Source organism: Sciurus vulgaris (assembly GCF_902686455.1).
Source record: "Sciurus vulgaris genome assembly, chromosome: 1".
Taxonomy (NCBI): Eukaryota; Metazoa; Chordata; class Mammalia; order Rodentia; family Sciuridae; genus Sciurus; species Sciurus vulgaris.
Genome location: NC_136461.1, coordinates 142,737,215 through 142,754,202, shown reverse-complemented (window position 1 = coordinate 142,754,202; position 16,988 = coordinate 142,737,215). Strand labels below are relative to the sequence as shown.

The following is a 16,988-nucleotide window of genomic DNA, read 5'->3' as shown; positions in this document are numbered from 1 at the left end:
ACTTTCTTGGCATGAGACCCTAGGTTTCTTACTTTTTGTGTGTGTGTGCCATTTTTTGTTGCTTTTCTTAATTGTGTAATTTCTATCAATAGAACCAAATAAAAATAGAATATCTTAGTAGGTGAATACAAATCAACATGTTGAAGAGCAGATGATATAGCAAGACTGCCCAAGAAAACAAACTATGGAAACTGAAGTTTATCAGCACTTCTGAACCTACTGTACTACACTTTTTTCCTCTTTTTCAGTCTATTTTCTTTCTCCATTCCTTTCCTTATGTCCATTAATTCACCAGCTACCCACATCTATTTTCTTTTATGTTCATCAATCATATCAACTCAATAATCCTTCCACATTTCAGGTAAAGTTACCTTTGATGGTGCCAGCTTAGTAGCTTCCAATAAGATAACCCTGAACACTTCTTCACTTCTTTGCTCATTAACATTAAGTTCAAACCCCTTAGACATGGACTCAAGTTCCTTCACAAGCAATCTGACCTTACTTCAATTTTTTTTTTTTTTTTTTTTTTTTTTTTACTGGGGATTGAACCCCAGGAGTGCTTTACCACTAAGCAAACTACATCCCCAGTCCTATTTTTTTATTTTGAGACAGGGTCTCACTAAGTTGCTGAGGTGGGCCTCAAACTTGTCACTCCTCTTGTCTCAGTTTCCCAATTACTGGGATTACAGGCCAGCACCACTGCACCACCCTAAACTTCAATTTAACAAGACTATTCTATTGTGCTGGGAATAAGCCACCTGTCTTTTCGTTCCTTATATCTCTTATACTATTAGATGAACATGCTGTTATGGAAGTAATGTACTATTGGGAAGATGAGGGATAAAGATGAAATAACCACTATGGAAATAGCCAGTATCTGCCATGTGCTAAAAGAACAGTAGAGGACTATGCATTGATGTATATTTTCCCCCTATTTCTTTCCCCTTTAATGGCTACATATTAAATAAAAATATCTTAATACTTGTATTTGTCGAACTACATTTACGTACTTTATTAATAACTTCAAGTTCAGTCATATTAATCATTGAAGGTTTAAAGAAACAAAAATACTCTCAATATTGTTTTGTACTCACATATACTTCCAGGTTATTGCACCCCCACTATAGTTTTGCAGCTCATTAGAAATAATTTTACACATCAGTCCTTATTCAACTCTTAGGATATTGGGTTAAGGTTAAAAGTACAAAATTTTTGCAACCACAAAGGCCAAGAGTAGCATCCTGAATTCCAGCCCTCTCCTTTCAGTAGCTTAACTTTTTAGGCAAATTGTGTGAACTCTCTAAATTTCTTTTTCCCCTCAGCTGTGAAATGAGGAGAACTCCTACATCATAAGAATGTTGTAAAAATTAAACTGGTGGGGAAAAAAAAAAAACCAAACTTCACAGGGCTTCAAACATAATAAGAATTCCATAAAGAGAAATTAGCAATACAATTATTCCTGCTCTAAGCATAAGGCTAATGCCTAGATTATCTGGTACCTTTATTTTTGGTGATTTTGAAAATCTGGGCACAGGGTAGTGAAACCTGTAGTACATTCTTGTAATACAACTAAATTAGCGGTGTTCACACTTTTTAATCTGTGCCTTATTTTACTCTACTTCTCTAAAAGGCAAATAGAGGAAAAGTGTAATTATTGACCATGAAAAAAGCGAAGTAATACATAAAAGAGAAGAAATGATATATGGAATTTACATCAAAATAACCCGGAGAGGGAGCAACACTGGCCATGAATAAATAATCACTGAAGATGGGTGAAGCATACATTGAGTTCTTCATATTTTTTACTTAACTTTACAGTTGGAAATTTTTCATAATTTTAAAAAATGCTCAGAGGCCTACTTCTCGAGGGCTTCATGCAATCTCTGGACATGGTCAGGAAAACACATTGGAAAGTTCTGGGAGGCAAACAGTGACACTGCAACACAAGCCAGGTGTAGCCGGTTGAACCTCCCAGACAGAACCGCGAGTATGCTCCTCCTCCGGAGTCCGCGAGGCAGGCTTCGCGAGGCCGGGGAAAGAACGCACCACCCAAGGGAATCGCCGCCTGGCGGCCGGCGGGGAAACTAGGGTTCCCAAGTCCGTCAGGAAGCGGGGGAGGGGCAGGAGACGTGGGGGAGGTGGGTGGGTGAGCGAGTCCCAGCCCTCTAAGCAAGGCGACTTCTCTCAGCCCGCCGCAGCGCCGGGCCCACCAAGGCTCTCAGCCTCCATAGCTGCCCAGGACATCACTACCTTGCTTCAGCCCCGGCGCAGACACCCAGCCGGCCTACGGAGCCCGCCCATCTCCCAGACCCAAGCTCCTACAGTTCCTGCCCTGTTACCGCGGCGTCTCACCGCCGTCAATCCCAAGGCCGCCTCATTTTCCCCCCTTGCCAACCGTTTTCCTGAGTCTCCAGACCCACTTACCTCCGCCGCGCGGCAGCCAGCACCTTCTCCGGCTACTCAGGCTTTGAGATTGGCTGTCCCGGGACGTTGCTGTCAATCAGCCAATCCCCGCCCCGAGCCGGGACCAGGATGACCAATTAACTGTTTTGCTCCGGCTCGGAGGCGGGCCCAGCGAACGGCGAGCGGAAGGCGTGAGGCCTTTCCAGTCAGTGTGCGCACGCGCGGGCCTCCGCGAGGGGGCGTGTACTTTTCGCGTGGCCTTGGCTTGTGTCTTCACCACTCGGCTCTGGGAAGTACTTTTGTTTGTAAACGTCATGCTCTAGGTGTGTAGGAAGACCCACTTTTCGAAAGGTAGCGCCAAGTGTGTGTTATGCTGTGAGTCTTCTATTCTAACCTGTGTTGAGCACTTTTCATCCCACGCTGTACGGTCTTGGTTTCACCCGGCAGCTCTTTACCTTTGAGGACCTCACGTCTCCGGGGTGTCTTTCTGTTTGGGAGGAGTAGAAGTGCAGGTTTTGCTCACAGTGGATGAAGATTTTTACAGTACTACTGCCTTTAGTTCCAGCGTCTATTTATTCTGATTCATTGGGGCACGTACTTTTTAAATACCTAATCTTGTCATGAAAATGTGGTCCTTGCATGTATAATCAGTCATATTCAGCTAGGTAATGTGTGTAGGAGTGATAAAACATTAACATGTAGAAGTCTATCAGTATTTTTTTTTTGGCTTTTCAAGAGGCTGCTGTGCCGATTGGCCTATCATTCTTACCCTCCCCATGCAGTTGATCCTGGAGGTTGCTGGGCAGGAGCTTAATCTCTGAAGTTCCTACCCTAAGTAGCCCAAGCCCTCCTAACTAGGGAATTCCTCCTTCAGCAAGAACTTAAATCATTTTACTCAACAAGGGCTTATTTGGAGCTTATTGTTACAGTACAGATATATTTAAAAAACAAAAATCCTTGAACTATGCCCTGAGTGAGCCTACAGGATATCGGGGAGATAAAAATACAAATTTAATAAATGTGATCAAATGTTATAATGGAAGTAAAAAGGGTCCTAGGAGATACGTCTGAGCTTACTGGTGGCTTAAGGCACATTTCAGGAAGTAGTGGGTGCTTGAGTTGAGGCTTACTGAAAAAGCAAGAACTTCTGAGCTGAATGGGGGTTTGGGGGACAATAGACAGTGGTGTTTCTGGCAAAGGTCATTTGTTTCTTCTGAGATACTTCTAGAGTGGATTTACTGCTAAGTTAATGCACGTGCTTCAGGGCCCTGACTTGCGTCAGCTCTTTCCATGTTCTGAAGGGGGACCTTGGTACTGAGTTCACATGGTCATGTTGCCTTCTACCTTTTTTTTTTTTTTTTTGTACTGGGGACTGAACCCCAGGGCACTTAACCACTGAGTCAGCCCCCCTTTTTTTTTCATTTTTATTTTGATACAGAGTCTCATTAAGTTGCTTAGGGCCTCGATAAATTGCCGAGGCTGGCCGCAACTTTTCAATTCTTCTGTTTCAGTTTCCTGAATTTCTGGGATTACAAGCATGTACCACCATGCTCACTTGTCTTCTACTTTTCAAAAGGAGTGTGTCTGAAAACATCCACAAATGAAGTCTGGTTAACACCTGTTTTTTCTTTCTAGCTGCCCTTCACTTCCCTTTATCCTAGTGCCCTGGAATATCCCTGAACTTTTTGGAATCTGGGCCACTTCACCTTAAGTTATTGCTGTCTCTCCTGGTTAATGGAATGACTTCTAGGAATTCTAGTCAAGCTGTTTGCCATCTCACTCAATGCTGTGATACAAAGGGACTGTCATAGTTGTCTGGCAGTAGAAGTATGTGACTGGTGAAGAAAAAAGAGGATTTGAAGTGTGTTAAGCTAGAAGCTAATGTAGGGGAAAATCTTCCAGTCATCACACTTTTAAAATTACAAGCAGGATGCTTTGCCTCTTGTTTTTATAAACTTATTTTAGATTTGCAGAAAAATGGAAGAAAAAGAGTGGAGGAAAGTCCTTTGTATCCCTCACCCATTTCCCCTAATGTTAGCATCTTATTTTTACTGGAATACATTTATAAAGAGGAAACAACTAGCATTGGTACATTATCATGTATTAAACTGCCATTTTATTTAGAGTTTACTAATGTCCCTTTTCTCTTCTAGGATCCTATCCAAGATAGCATTTAGTCCTTAGTCCTCTAGTTTGTGGACAGTTTCTTACTTTTTTCCTGCTTTTCATGACCTTCATGACCATGACAGATTTGGGTATCTGGTCAGGTAGTTCGTAAAGATGTATATATGGTTTGAGTTCACCTGATATTTGCACATAATTGGACTGTGGTTTTAGGGTTTGAGGGACAATACTCTACAGCAAGATGCCTGGTCTCATCATGTCATGTCAGAGAGTACATAATATCGAGCAAGAATTTATTAATAATGATGTTAGGCCTTGATCATATGGTCATCATAGTGTTTGCTAGTTTCCCCTCTGTAAAGTGCATTTTCCCCCCTTTCCATTTTCTTTTTTTTTTTTTTTTTTTTTTTTTGCAGTGCTGGGAATTGAACCCAGGGCCTTGGGCTTGCAAGGCAAGCACTCTACCAACTGAGCTATGTCCCCAGCCTCCACTTTCCATATTCTTGCCCTTGACAGCAAGTCACTAAATCCTGCCCACTGTGAAGGGAAGTATAGGATTAATCTTCAAACTCCTGAAGGTTAATATCTATACATTATGTGGGATTCTTCCATAAGGAAGATTTGTCTCTTCTCCCCATTTATTTATTCTCAATCAGTTATATAAATTCTTATACATTTATATGTCATTTTATATTTATACTATGATTTTAATTTGTTTGCTCAGATTGTTCCAGATTTGGCTACTGGAAACTCTTTTAGGTTGTCTCTTGTGTCCTTTTTTTCTTTTGATTTCCTCCTGTTTTTCTAGATCTACAAGATGCTCCAGGCTCATACTGTATATTTCCTGTCCCAGTGCTAGAATCAGCCATTTTTCCAAGGAGCCCTGGAATGGTCTTTAGTCCAAGATCTAGTACTGAGTATACTCTTTGCTACAGAGTATCTTTGAATTCAGCCTCTGTTAGAGATGGTAAATATGTTACCACCATGTTTTTTTTTTTAATTCTTTGTTTACATATCTGTGATAGCCAGCCTATAAGGCGTCCCTGGTGAGCCTTACCTCTTTGTAGTCACGCTTTTGTGTGGTCCCTCTTTTTGAGCATAGACTGGACCTAGTGACTTGCTTCTAATGACTTGAATATAGCAAGAGTGAAAGGGTATAATTTATTAAGTTACAAAAGGATTGTGGCTTCCATCTTGTTTCCTTGCTTTTGGTTTCTCTTTCCTTGCTCTGAGGGAAACCAGTGACATACTGTGAGCTGCTCTTAGGAGAGGCCCACATGGCAAGAAACTGAGGGAGGCCTCTAGTCAACGGCCAGTAATGGATCTCCATTCATCAGCCTGTAGGAAACTAAATCCTGCTAAAAGCCATGGAACTTGAGCTTGGAAAAAGATCCTGTCTCTCTAGAGTCTTGAACTGACTAGAGTCCCAGCTGACAATTTGATTGCAGCCTTGTGAGAGAGGAATAGACACTCAGCTAAGCTTCATATGGATTTCTGATGCACAGAAACAAAGAGAAAATAATTGAATATTGTGTTGAGCTGATAAGCTGTGTAGCAATTTGTTAGGAAGCAATAGATAACTAATACAATTTTGGTCTCTTACACAAGATCATTGGAGCTACTTAAAATATGTATGCCCAAATTATTAATCATGTGTATTCCAAGTCCCTACTTACAATCTTAAGTAATTGTTCTGCATAGCTAAGTTTATAAACAAATATAGACAGATTCAGGGCAGTTCATTTGGGGATATTAGAAAAATGTTTTTAATGTATTTGATGCTGGAGTTTTTGACCCTGATTAATGATTTAGATTTCTTGGCAGAATTAAGAATAACTGAAACTTTATCTGCTATTTGGAGTACTTACTGAATAGAGAGAATAAGAACCAGAGCTCTCTAACACACTGTGTGGCCTTGAAAAAGTTTCTTGACTTTTTTATACCTTCGATTCCCAGGAAAATAAAAGACTGTAATGCCCAGCATTTAGGGAAAGAGATTTATTCATTTTTAGGTTATATTGGGCAATAGTAAGTGATCAAACTTTTCTTCCATGTAGAGATTTAATGAAAGATCAGATTCCCTCTAATCCATAAAGGTAGATAGTGATACTATATTTGTTTGAAGAAGAATGTGGACTTTGGAGTCAGACCCATGTTCAAAATATGCCCATGCTGCTGGCCATCTGTTTGCTCTTGGTCCAGACAGCCTCCCTGGGTCTCATTTTCTTGACCTGCACAGTGAACTATCTCAAAGTATTCTTGAGAACCTATTGTGTAACACTTGACAAATGCCAAGGACAATTCCAGGCTTGTCAGTATTATCACCATGAAGGATATATAAGCAACTTTTCTGGTTTTGATCCACTGGTTAGTAAAGTGGGGAACAGACAAATGTCCACAACAGCTGTTTCTCATACTTGGTTTATAGCAACCTCATTTTGATGGAGAGAGGTTGGATAATATTCAAGTCTTATGTGTTATCTTATAATTAAAGCCCTTTCCCTCAAGTTCTGCTCTCTGCCCCCCACCAAGTTTGAATGCTCTCTATAAAAAAATATAACACGCTGAAATGGAGCTAGAGTTCCGACATTAGAATCCAGGAAATACTTGATAGTAATTACCATTGTGTGGAGCGATGAAGTGCTCACAGAGGTTTTAAGACAAATTGAGGATGAATGTGTCTGGGAGAGGAAGTAGCTGTTCTGTCCAGTCTGGGCTAATTGGGAAAACCAACATCATCTCACTGGAGATGACAGTCACAGATGCAGACAGTGCCCATTGACTGTAAAACTTCTTTAATCACAATTATAGGTAGGAAAATATTGAAATGATAATGTTTTAAATATGCTTTAGGAGAGTCAGTGTAAAGCTCAATGAAAACTATTTTTACTGTGCCTAGTGACAAATTGTTGAGCAATTTCAATTTCATCATAATTTGGTTGCTCTAATCCTCTGGTTTTTCTAAAAATAATTTTTTCTCAGATTGGTATATGAAATGACAGAATCTAAGTTCTGTATTCAAATGAGTAAAACAGACCACACAACCTTCAGCAATTATAGGCATTCTTATTATAATCCCAGCCCTTAATCTGGGCACAGAGACTGGGGAGGCTGAGGCAGGAGAGTCACAAGTTTGAGGCCAGCCTCAGCAATTTAGTGAGGCCCTAAGCAACTTAGTGAGACCCTGTCTCAAATAAAAAGTGAAAAAGGGCTGGGGATATGGCTCGTGGTTTAAGTGCCTCTGGGTTTCAATTCCCAGTATCCAAAAGTAAATAAATAATACATGAATAAATAAATCCAGCCTTGGAATTTATTTGACCTACAGAGCTCTTTTTATTTTTGTTTTTAAAAGGAATCCTCTTTATCCATAAACCAGCTTATAGCTACATTTCCTAACTACAAGCTTTCCCTTCCTCTCATTTTTCCTTTACTTCCTCTTTTCTGTTCTGGGGATGGAACCCAGGAGCAAAATACCACCAAGCTACATACCCAAACCTTTTTATTTTGAACAGGTTCTCGTTAAATTGCTGAGGCTGGCCCTCAAAACTTTGCCATCTTCCTGCCTCAGCGTCCTGAGTCACTGGGATTACAGGTGAGTGCCACCACGCCTGGCTCCTCCTGTATTCTTTTGAAACACATCTCAGGTAGGTCATTCCCATCCATAAGTATTTCACTGTATATCACTAAAAAAATGAGTAATCTTTTAAGAATGTAACCTATAATACCATTATTAAATCTAAAATATTAATTAGTTCTTAATATCAAATAAGTGCTCAAATTTACCTGGATTGGTCTTTTTTTTTTTTTTTTTTAACTGTCTAGTTGGTTTATTTGAATATCTGCTTCAAAAAGAGCCAAATGTGGGTATGTCTCTTAAATCTATTTCAATTTGTTTGTTTATTTAAGAAACAGCTGCCAAGTGCAAGCCTATAATCCCAGTGACCCAGGGAGGCTGAGGCAGGAGGATCACAAGTTCAAGGCCAACCTTAGCAACTTAACGATACTCTAAACAACTTAGCAAGATTCTGTCTCAAAATAAAGGAAAGTGCTGAGGATGTAGTCCACTGGTAAGGTACCCCTGGGTTCAGTCCCTAGTACCAAAAAAAAAAAAAAAAAAAAAAAAAAAAAAAGGGAAGGAAGAGAAAAGAAAAAAGAAGAAAAAAGAAAGGAGAAGGAGGGGGAAGAGGAGACTGCAGTGGACCACTAAACAATTTTCTGCCTTATAACCTAACTCTAGTTTTATTTATTTATTTTTTTGTACCAGAGGTTGAACCCCAGAGATGCTTAACCACATACCCAGCCCTTTTATATTTTCTTTTGAGACAGGTCTCACTGAATTGCTTAGGGCCCTTGCTATGTTGCTGAGGCTGGCCTTGACTTTGTGATCATCGTGCAACAGCCTCCCCATTTCCTGGGATAACAAGCATGTACCACTGTACCTGGCTCCTTTTTATTTTTGTTTTGAGACAGAGTCTCACTAAGTGCCCAGGCTGGCCTTGAACTTGTAATCCCCCTACCTCAGCCTCCCAAATTCCTGGGATTACAGGTTGGGCGCCACTATAGGTGCTTTAGATTTTGAGGTCACCAATTATTGGGTCAAAAGAATATTTTAAGATATGTTTTGTGTGGTTGCTGTCTAAAGTGCTGGAATAATTTACATTTTGCAGAAATATATGAAGAGTCCTTTATCAGAAACATTGTGTCATTTTGATTTTTGCCAGTCTGATCAGAATTAAGTGATTATTCACGATTATGTTAATTGTATTCGCTTATTGCAAGTGAGTTTACATGTCTTTTCAGTTTATTGACCACATGAATTTCCTCTTTATTAAATGCCTATTTATGTTCTTTGCCCAATTTTTATAGAATTGCTTACACTCTGCTCTTCATTAATCTCTGTATGTTCACTAGGTTGCACATTTACCCCCAAACTTTTTGTGTATTAATATCACTTGTATATTTTTTATCATAGAAAAATTGCTTTTTCTTTGGTAGTATTGGGGCTTGAACCCCAGGGCCTTGAGCTTGCTAGGCAAGCACTTTTGTCACTGAGCTGTACCCCTGGATTCCAAAATTGCTCTTTATGCCTGCCTCGCATGCTCAGGCCCGGGTTCGAGTCCCCAGCACTGTGGGATTGCGGAAATAACAAACAAACAAAATTGCTCTTTAAAACAAGTCAAATATGTTATTTTTAAAACTTTTTAGTTCCTGGTCTTGTTTAAGTTTCTCCCTATGTCTAGGTTATATATGTAGTCTCCAAGATTTGAGATTTGAATACATCTGGAATTAATCTTTTAGTAAATAATGTAATATATAGGTCTGATTTTATTTTTATTCAAACGGATAGCAAGAGCGTCCATTCATAATTATTTGTCATCCTTTAAAAATTTATCTTCTGTCATGTTTTAAAATCTACATTTTATAGTACATGTCTAAAATTTATGAATAAATACACATCAGAACTGTGTGTTCAAAATTTTTTGTTGTTGTTTTTAAGCTGAGAAGGATCTCTCCATCAAAGTTTCAGAAAACACTCCTTAGACTGTGTTCCTTAGACTGTTAACTTTTTAGAGGGCAAGATTATGTTCTTCCATATCTTTGAATCCAAGCTAAGACTATTTCTGACACGATATAGGCGTTCAAAAAATGACTGCCAAATAATCAAATGAATAAAACAGCCACTATCTGAATCATGTGTCTTAAGCAACACAGCTATTGGAAAACGACATTCCAGCTGTGTCCTGTGGTAAGATACCCAAGGCTAAGAACAAGCAATGACTCATAGTGGTAAGTAATATAACTTCCTTGGTGTCAAGTTCAGACACTTTTAGTATGGGAATGTGAATTCTTATAACCTTGAAAGATTTCCCTGAGGCTTGTAATCCATAGGTGCTTAGGAAACTGGTAATTATTTTTTGTGGATGTATCTTGTGCTTTTTAATGCTAATCATCTTTTCTTTATAATGGCAGTTTGCAAGAAGAATTAGTCTCAACACTTTAATGGCAGAAGAATGATTATATTTAATTTTAGACTGTAGAAACTTCCAAAAGACAAAGACTGTGGAACTTATATTCTGGACAGTGTCAAAATCTCTACCATTAATTACTAGTTGGGAAAATGCCATATGGCTTTTCCCTTCCTAATATAAAAATAAACAGCAAGTTTAATTTCCTGGGCTATTGAGTTGTTTTTGATAACAATACTGAACAAAACTTCATTTACTTAACCAGATGGGTTATGTTTAACCTGGCTGTGCTCTTTGGACTTATTATTATTTGCTTTTTTTTTTTTTTTTTTGCAATTTTCTGCATTCACAACTCCCCCAATTTCTTTTTTAAATTCCAGCAGTTGATTGTTACAAATTAGGCTGGTGTTCCTACCCTTGGACATTATGCATCATCTTTTTTTTATTAGTAATTTAGACTCAGTGCTCCCCGCCACCACTCCAATTCCCTCTTATGACATTGTTGGCAGGGGGAGGTACCAGGGATCAATACCAGAGGTGCTTAACTACTGATCCACACCCCAGCCCTTTTAAAGTTTTTATTTTGAGACAGGGTTTCCCTAAGTTGCGGAGGCTGACTTTGCACTTTCAATCCTCCCTGCCTCAGCCTCCAGACTGGGGTTACAGGAGTGCGGAACCACAGCCGGCCAGGGTTGTTTTTGCCATAGGTCAAATGATGTGAAAAAGACCAGTACAGCTTTATTTTGCTCCTATTTAATTCTTGAGTTTTTTTTTTTTTTTTTTTTTTTTTTTAATTCTTGAGTTTATTGCAAGAGGATAATCAAGAACAAGGAACACATGGTAGAAGTAACCATTTTGGTTTTTCAATTTCCTTACAAAGTGCAGGAGATATTAGCCCAGGAGAGCCCTCTCAAATATTAGGTACATGGTAGAATAAAATTGTAAGAGGGAATCCAAAATCCGGTTAGTGGTTTTTTGAGTGCAATACACGCATTATCATCAATGACTGACCTGTGGAATTTAAATTACTTAGAGAAATACTTTCTTTTTTTTCCCCCCCGGTGCTGGCGATTTGAACCCAGGGCCTTGGGCTTGCGATGCAAGCACTCTACCGACTGAGCTATATCCCCAGCCCGAGAAATACTTTATAAAATAAGTCCATACCTAAACAAAACAAAACTTTCGGTGACTGCTATCAATAAAACGGGTACATAAACCTTTACTTTGATAAATATAAGGCAGTAATAATTTTTAGAAAACACAACTTTATGACAAATGAGAAAATTCGGATAAGTCTCTTAGAAGGAAAAAAAGACTCATTTAAAAAAGAAATTATTATTTCAAGCAAACAACTGTACTTTGCAGTCTTAGTTCTGCTAGGAGGACTGAACATCTAGATGATGTCCAAGGAACGCTTACGTTCACAGTAAAAACAAAATTTAATGATTATGAATAAAGATTCACAGAAGCAAATAAAATACAAAATTGCCGTATTCGAACTGAAAGAAATGCTTAAGAAGCAACGCTCAACTTGAATTTCCTGAACACTTAAGCAGAGAAGCCTTTCCACTGCCGGAACGCTGGGAGTTGTAGTCAGGAAAGTAGGAAGTCTTCTCATCGGAATCGAATTTCTTTGATTAGTGCTGGAAGGACGGGAGATCGTTAGGTCCAATCCAGTGTTGTGGGTCCTCATTGGACCTGTCCATTGAATACTTTGTGCATTTCCCTAGTCCGCCAGTGAGCGATTTGCTGTAAGACGGCCTTCGTTGATTGGATGTTTCTTCACGTTTAACTCATTACCAGCCAATGGGAGGGCAGAGCCGGCGGGGGTGATAGGGTCACTCGGGGAGAGTCTGCAGAGCCTTCCTCGCCAGCGCCTTCGCTCTTTGACTCCTTGAGTTAGTCCGGTTGGTTGCGAGTGCTGAAGCCGAGACTGCGAACCGAGGGGTTCGCTCCGCTCTACCTGGGTATTTCTACCTCATCTGTAGCTGTGACCCTGATGGTGCGGCAGACTCTGGACTCCTAAAGCTCTAGAGCGGTATGTAGGATCCAGGGGCGGCAGACAAAGCAGTGGAGTGGGAAGGCCGCGAAAGCGGCCCCTGCACCGAGGCAGGGAATCGACCTGGGCGGGGGCGTCAGCCTGCTTTCCGGTCAGGATCCTGCCGTTTGTCCTAGTGAGGCGCTTTGAAAGGCCCTGCTCGCGTGTACCTTATGAAAATGTTAGCTGCTTCTCCGTCTTCCCCACATCCAACTTTTATTAGTCCTAGCGTTATTAGTAATGGGTGTCGTCTCCTGTCTTCATCTCTTCAGTTTGTTCTTAGGTGATTTTCTTTTAGTTTCGTTCACCTGCATGTCTCCGAAGAGCTCAAGGACATGCTTGTGTTTGACCTAATTCAAGAGACACCGGTGTTCACAGCTGTGTATTTTAAAAAACTCTTCTTGGAGATTGTTTGTGCTCTTAGCAACTCCTTTCGTGATTCTGTCCCAACACTCCATAGAAGTGTCCACCGGACCAAATGTTGTGCCTGTTTGGTAATTGCCAGCATTCAGTTTTACTATCTTGGGTTCTTGTTTTCTTTGATCCTGGTACTCGTTCGAGATTGTTATGTGAGGATGCTGAGGTGCAAAGAAGGTAACTCCTCAAAGACTTAGTTGCTAGAAAGGAGAAAGCCAAATCTGAGCTTAAGGCTTGCTATTTTTCTTAAACTCGCTTAGTTCAATAAGAAATTCTTTTGTGTAGTCTCTACAGCATATGAGAGCTAAGTATTTCTGTGAGTTGAGTAGTGACTCCTGGCTGAAAGAAAAGAAAATCTTTCAGGCCATTGCCCATTTACAGGTGTTTCACGTTGTATCTAGCTCCCTGTTTCTAGAGTGTGGCTTCCTGACAAGTAGCCTAAGCCTCACCTGGAAGCATGCTGGAAATGCAGAATCTCAGGCCCTGCTCCACCTACTAAATCAGAGTTTGCTTTTAAACAAGATCTTTAGGTGATCAGTGCTTATTTTAAATTTAGGGAGCATTCATTGTCCAAATCTAATAAGAAACAAAAGAAAAAATAAGGGTATACAGTATATCCTCTTGTGATAAAACTGGAATGTAGAAAGAAAAGGGAAACGTTTTTTTCACAATTTTATCATTTCCTAGTGAGGCTATGATTTTTTAAAATATGTCTGTATTGTCAATTTTAGCTTAGCAGCCAAAAATCTTAAAATAGGCATGAATATTTAAACTGTGATTCAGAACTATCCTGTAAGACATCAGGTGCTGATTTAAAAAGGATAAAGCAAACTGAGACATAAGAAATGTTAAATACTACTGCTGACTATTAAAATTTCAAGAACCTTCTGTTTACCTACATACAATCTGTGCACAGTCTAGCTCCTCACCATAATTTGCCCCCTATTGTGTTCAACTTATTAAGAACTTTCAAATAGTTTCTTCAGAAAAAAGGGGTAGAGTTACCTCTGTTGGTGGTTTTTCCAGTTTATTAATTTGGTTATCTGATGATAAAACTGAAACCCAGTCTCAAATTCACATAATTTTAATTGATCAATAATTTAAGAAAGGTTCTTGGATTTAGATATTCAGGGGTTTATTCAGATGTTCATAACTATAATAATAAAAATTCATTTATATATCAACATAAAATTTTAGTCTTACTTATGCCAGAAATTACGTGGTGTGTTTATTAAAATAAGTCTTGGATTGGGGAGTGAAGTGGATCAAATTATGTTTTTATGTATGCCACAATGAAACCCACCATTGATGAATGTTAAATTCATCAATAAAAACATAAAAAGAAGACCAAAGGGGGGGGGGAGTTTTGAGCCCCACCTGCAAAGATTCCTACTTAGATCTGGGTTAGGGCCTAGAAATTTGCATTTTACATCAATAATGTGAGTTTATTTTGATGTAGGCCATCCAGGTCCACACTTCTTGGCATCAGTGTTTTTGATAAAAACAAAACTTTATAGGAAACAAATTTACTTGCTCCTGAGCCTAATGCTCATTGTGGAAGAAGGTAGGGAAGTTTTTTTTGTTTTGTTTTTTTAACTTACATTATGGTTCTCTGGCTACTGTGATATTGCTCATATCAGCATGTCAGTTTATTTAAAAATTATTTTGAAGTCTGCCAAATTGGGATTAGAAAGGGTAGGATAAAATTAATCCTGAAATATTATTTAAAACCATATATTTTTTTTTCCTAGCCTTGAAGACAATCACTTCTATTGGGCTGAGGCACAAGCAAGATGGTTTTTGGGCTTCTTGATTTACAGCCTTTTTGAGTCTTTCGTTTTCCCCAGGGGTTTATCTTTTGTAGACTCAGTATGCAGGGTTTTTGTTTTAGATGAGGGGAACAAAAATAAAAGCTATCAACTGGCCACTTTTCTCTGAGGCACTTGTTACAGGCCCAGAAATGTTCTAAGAGGAAGAAAAGCACTAGCAATGTTACAGTTTAAGAAAGTATAGTAAAGGTTACAAGTTTGAACTGTAAAGTTCTTGTTTATTGTAACTTCATTGTTAAAGTATGTATGACTAAAAAGGGATTTACTAGAATATCAGTGGTGACATATGTTCTTTAAACATTGTGCACACGTAAATAACTTGCTTTCATTATTCAACTTATGTTATTTTTCTCAAACTGGAATTGCTAATTCTTAATGTTTCTGCAGTTTAGATTCATATGTTTCTTTCTAAAGATGTTGTTATCCTGGTTATTTAATAAGTACTATACTATACCTCAGCATCCTAGAACTAATTTTTCAAACGTTTTCTACAGAATTTAAGGAGATTTTATTCATGTACATGGCATAGAAGATGAATTCTTCCTCCTCCACCATGAATGAAGAACCTGATGCTCTATCAGTAGTTAACCAGCTACGAGATTTGGCAGCAGATCCATTAAATAGAAGAGCCATTGTTCAAGATCAGGGATGTTTGCCTGGCCTTATTTTATTTATGGACCACCCAAACCCCCCTGTTGTTCATTCAGCTTTACTTGTAAGTATTTTCAGTCTCACTGTATTCATTTTGGAACTAAGGAGAATTTGAAAAGGTATTAAATGAAATGGTAAAAAATTAAAAGACTAAGGCAAATAATAGTTCATATTTCTGTACATACAAACATATAGAAACTGTGTATAGTCCTTTTCCACAAATGGTACATCGTTTTTTACTTTTTAACACGAGTTAAATGTATGCATACTACATACATGAAATGTTCTACAACTTCCTGTTTTTCAATTAACAAGACATCTGTGTGTGTGTTTGGTGCTTTACCACTGAGCTGTGTCCCCAGTCTCTTATTTTTTTATTTTGAGACATGGTCTCACTAAGTTGCTGAGACCACCTTTGAACCTGTGATCCTCCTACCTCAGCCTCCCAAGCCACTGGGATTACAAGCATATGCCACTGTGCCCAGCCCCAGCCCTCTTTTTTTTTTTAAAGACAGAATCTTACTATGTTGTTGAGGCTGGCCTCAAACTTAAGATCATTCTGCCTCAGTCTCCTGAGCTGCAGGGATTATAGGCATGCACCACCATACCTGGCTTGTTTTTAAGATAGGTCTCTCTCTGTGTTACCTAGGCTGGGCTGGAATTCCTGAGTTCAAGTGATCCCCCTCCTTCCATCTCCAGAGTATTTGAGACTTTAGTCATGTGCCACCATGTTGAGCTCATAACCAATTTACTTTTTTTATTTCCAAAGTTGGGTCTTGAATCTAGGACCTCATGCATACTGAGCATGTACTCTACCACTAACCTATATTCCCAGCCTATTAGTTAATAAGAAATCTTGAGCATTGTATCATATCAGTGTAGATAGATTCTCAAGTTAAAAGGTCACTTTTTGGGAAGGGGAGCGATGCTGGAGATTGAATTCAGGGACTTAACACCTGCTAAGCACATACTCTACCACTGAGATGCACCCTCAAGCCCCAAAAAGAATTTACTCTTTTGATTTTATTTCGTGTATTTATAGAATATAAATCATATTCCATTATACAGTTTGCATATTTAAAGCCTACAATTCAGTGACTTTTAGCACATTCACCTAGTTGTGCAACCATTACACAGTCAGTTTTAGAGCATTTTTTTTCACCTCAGAGAGAAACTATACTTTTTACATTTTACTCCCCAGGCCTCTCCCTTTATCCCTTGGAAACCTCTAATCTACTTTCTCTTTGTTTATGTTTGCCTATTCTGGCAATAGATTTTTCATATAAATAGAATCATATACTATGTGGCTGTTTGTGAATGGCTTCTTTCACTTAGCATAATGTTTTCGAGGTTTATCCATACTGCAGCATGTATCAGTATTTCATTTATTTTTATGGCTGAATAGTATCCCATTGTATGGATTTGTCATATTTTGTTTATCCATTCATAAGTTGATAGACATGGCACTTGTTATTTTGATATGAGAAGGAAAGGTAAGGAAAAGAGAAAATTATGCAGGATCATAGGTAATAGTGCAAAAAGAATATCCATGTTATAAGA

General features: G+C 38.9%; 2 protein-coding genes across 5 annotated transcripts in view; one reads left to right on the top strand and one right to left on the bottom strand.

Moving 5' to 3' along the window:
* The window catches only part of MTFR1 (mitochondrial fission regulator 1), a 41,747-nt gene extending 39,240 nt beyond the window's left edge, over positions 1–2,507 (bottom strand). The window contains exon 1 of one of the 2 annotated variants that reach the window (XM_079104265.1): positions 2,425–2,507. The gene's annotated coding sequence lies outside the window, so the exon portion shown is untranslated. The remainder of the gene's footprint in view (positions 1–2,424) is intronic. The other variant, XM_079104264.1, reaches the window with a different exon arrangement.
* Positions 2,508–2,621: 114 nt separating this feature from the next.
* Positions 2,622–16,988, top strand: part of ARMC1 (armadillo repeat containing 1) — a 36,016-nt gene continuing 21,649 nt past the window's right edge. The window contains exons 1-3 of one of the 3 annotated variants that reach the window (XM_079111922.1): positions 2,622–2,754; positions 8,040–8,119; positions 15,272–15,492. In XM_079111922.1, coding sequence (XP_078968048.1) covers positions 15,310–15,492 — 183 coding nt within the window. In that variant the 5' untranslated portion in view covers positions 2,622–2,754; positions 8,040–8,119; positions 15,272–15,309. Of the gene's footprint in view, positions 2,755–8,039; positions 8,120–8,150; positions 8,172–11,626; positions 12,532–15,271; positions 15,493–16,988 lie in introns of those variants that run through there. The other 2 variants (XM_079111924.1, XM_079111923.1) reach the window with 2 other exon arrangements.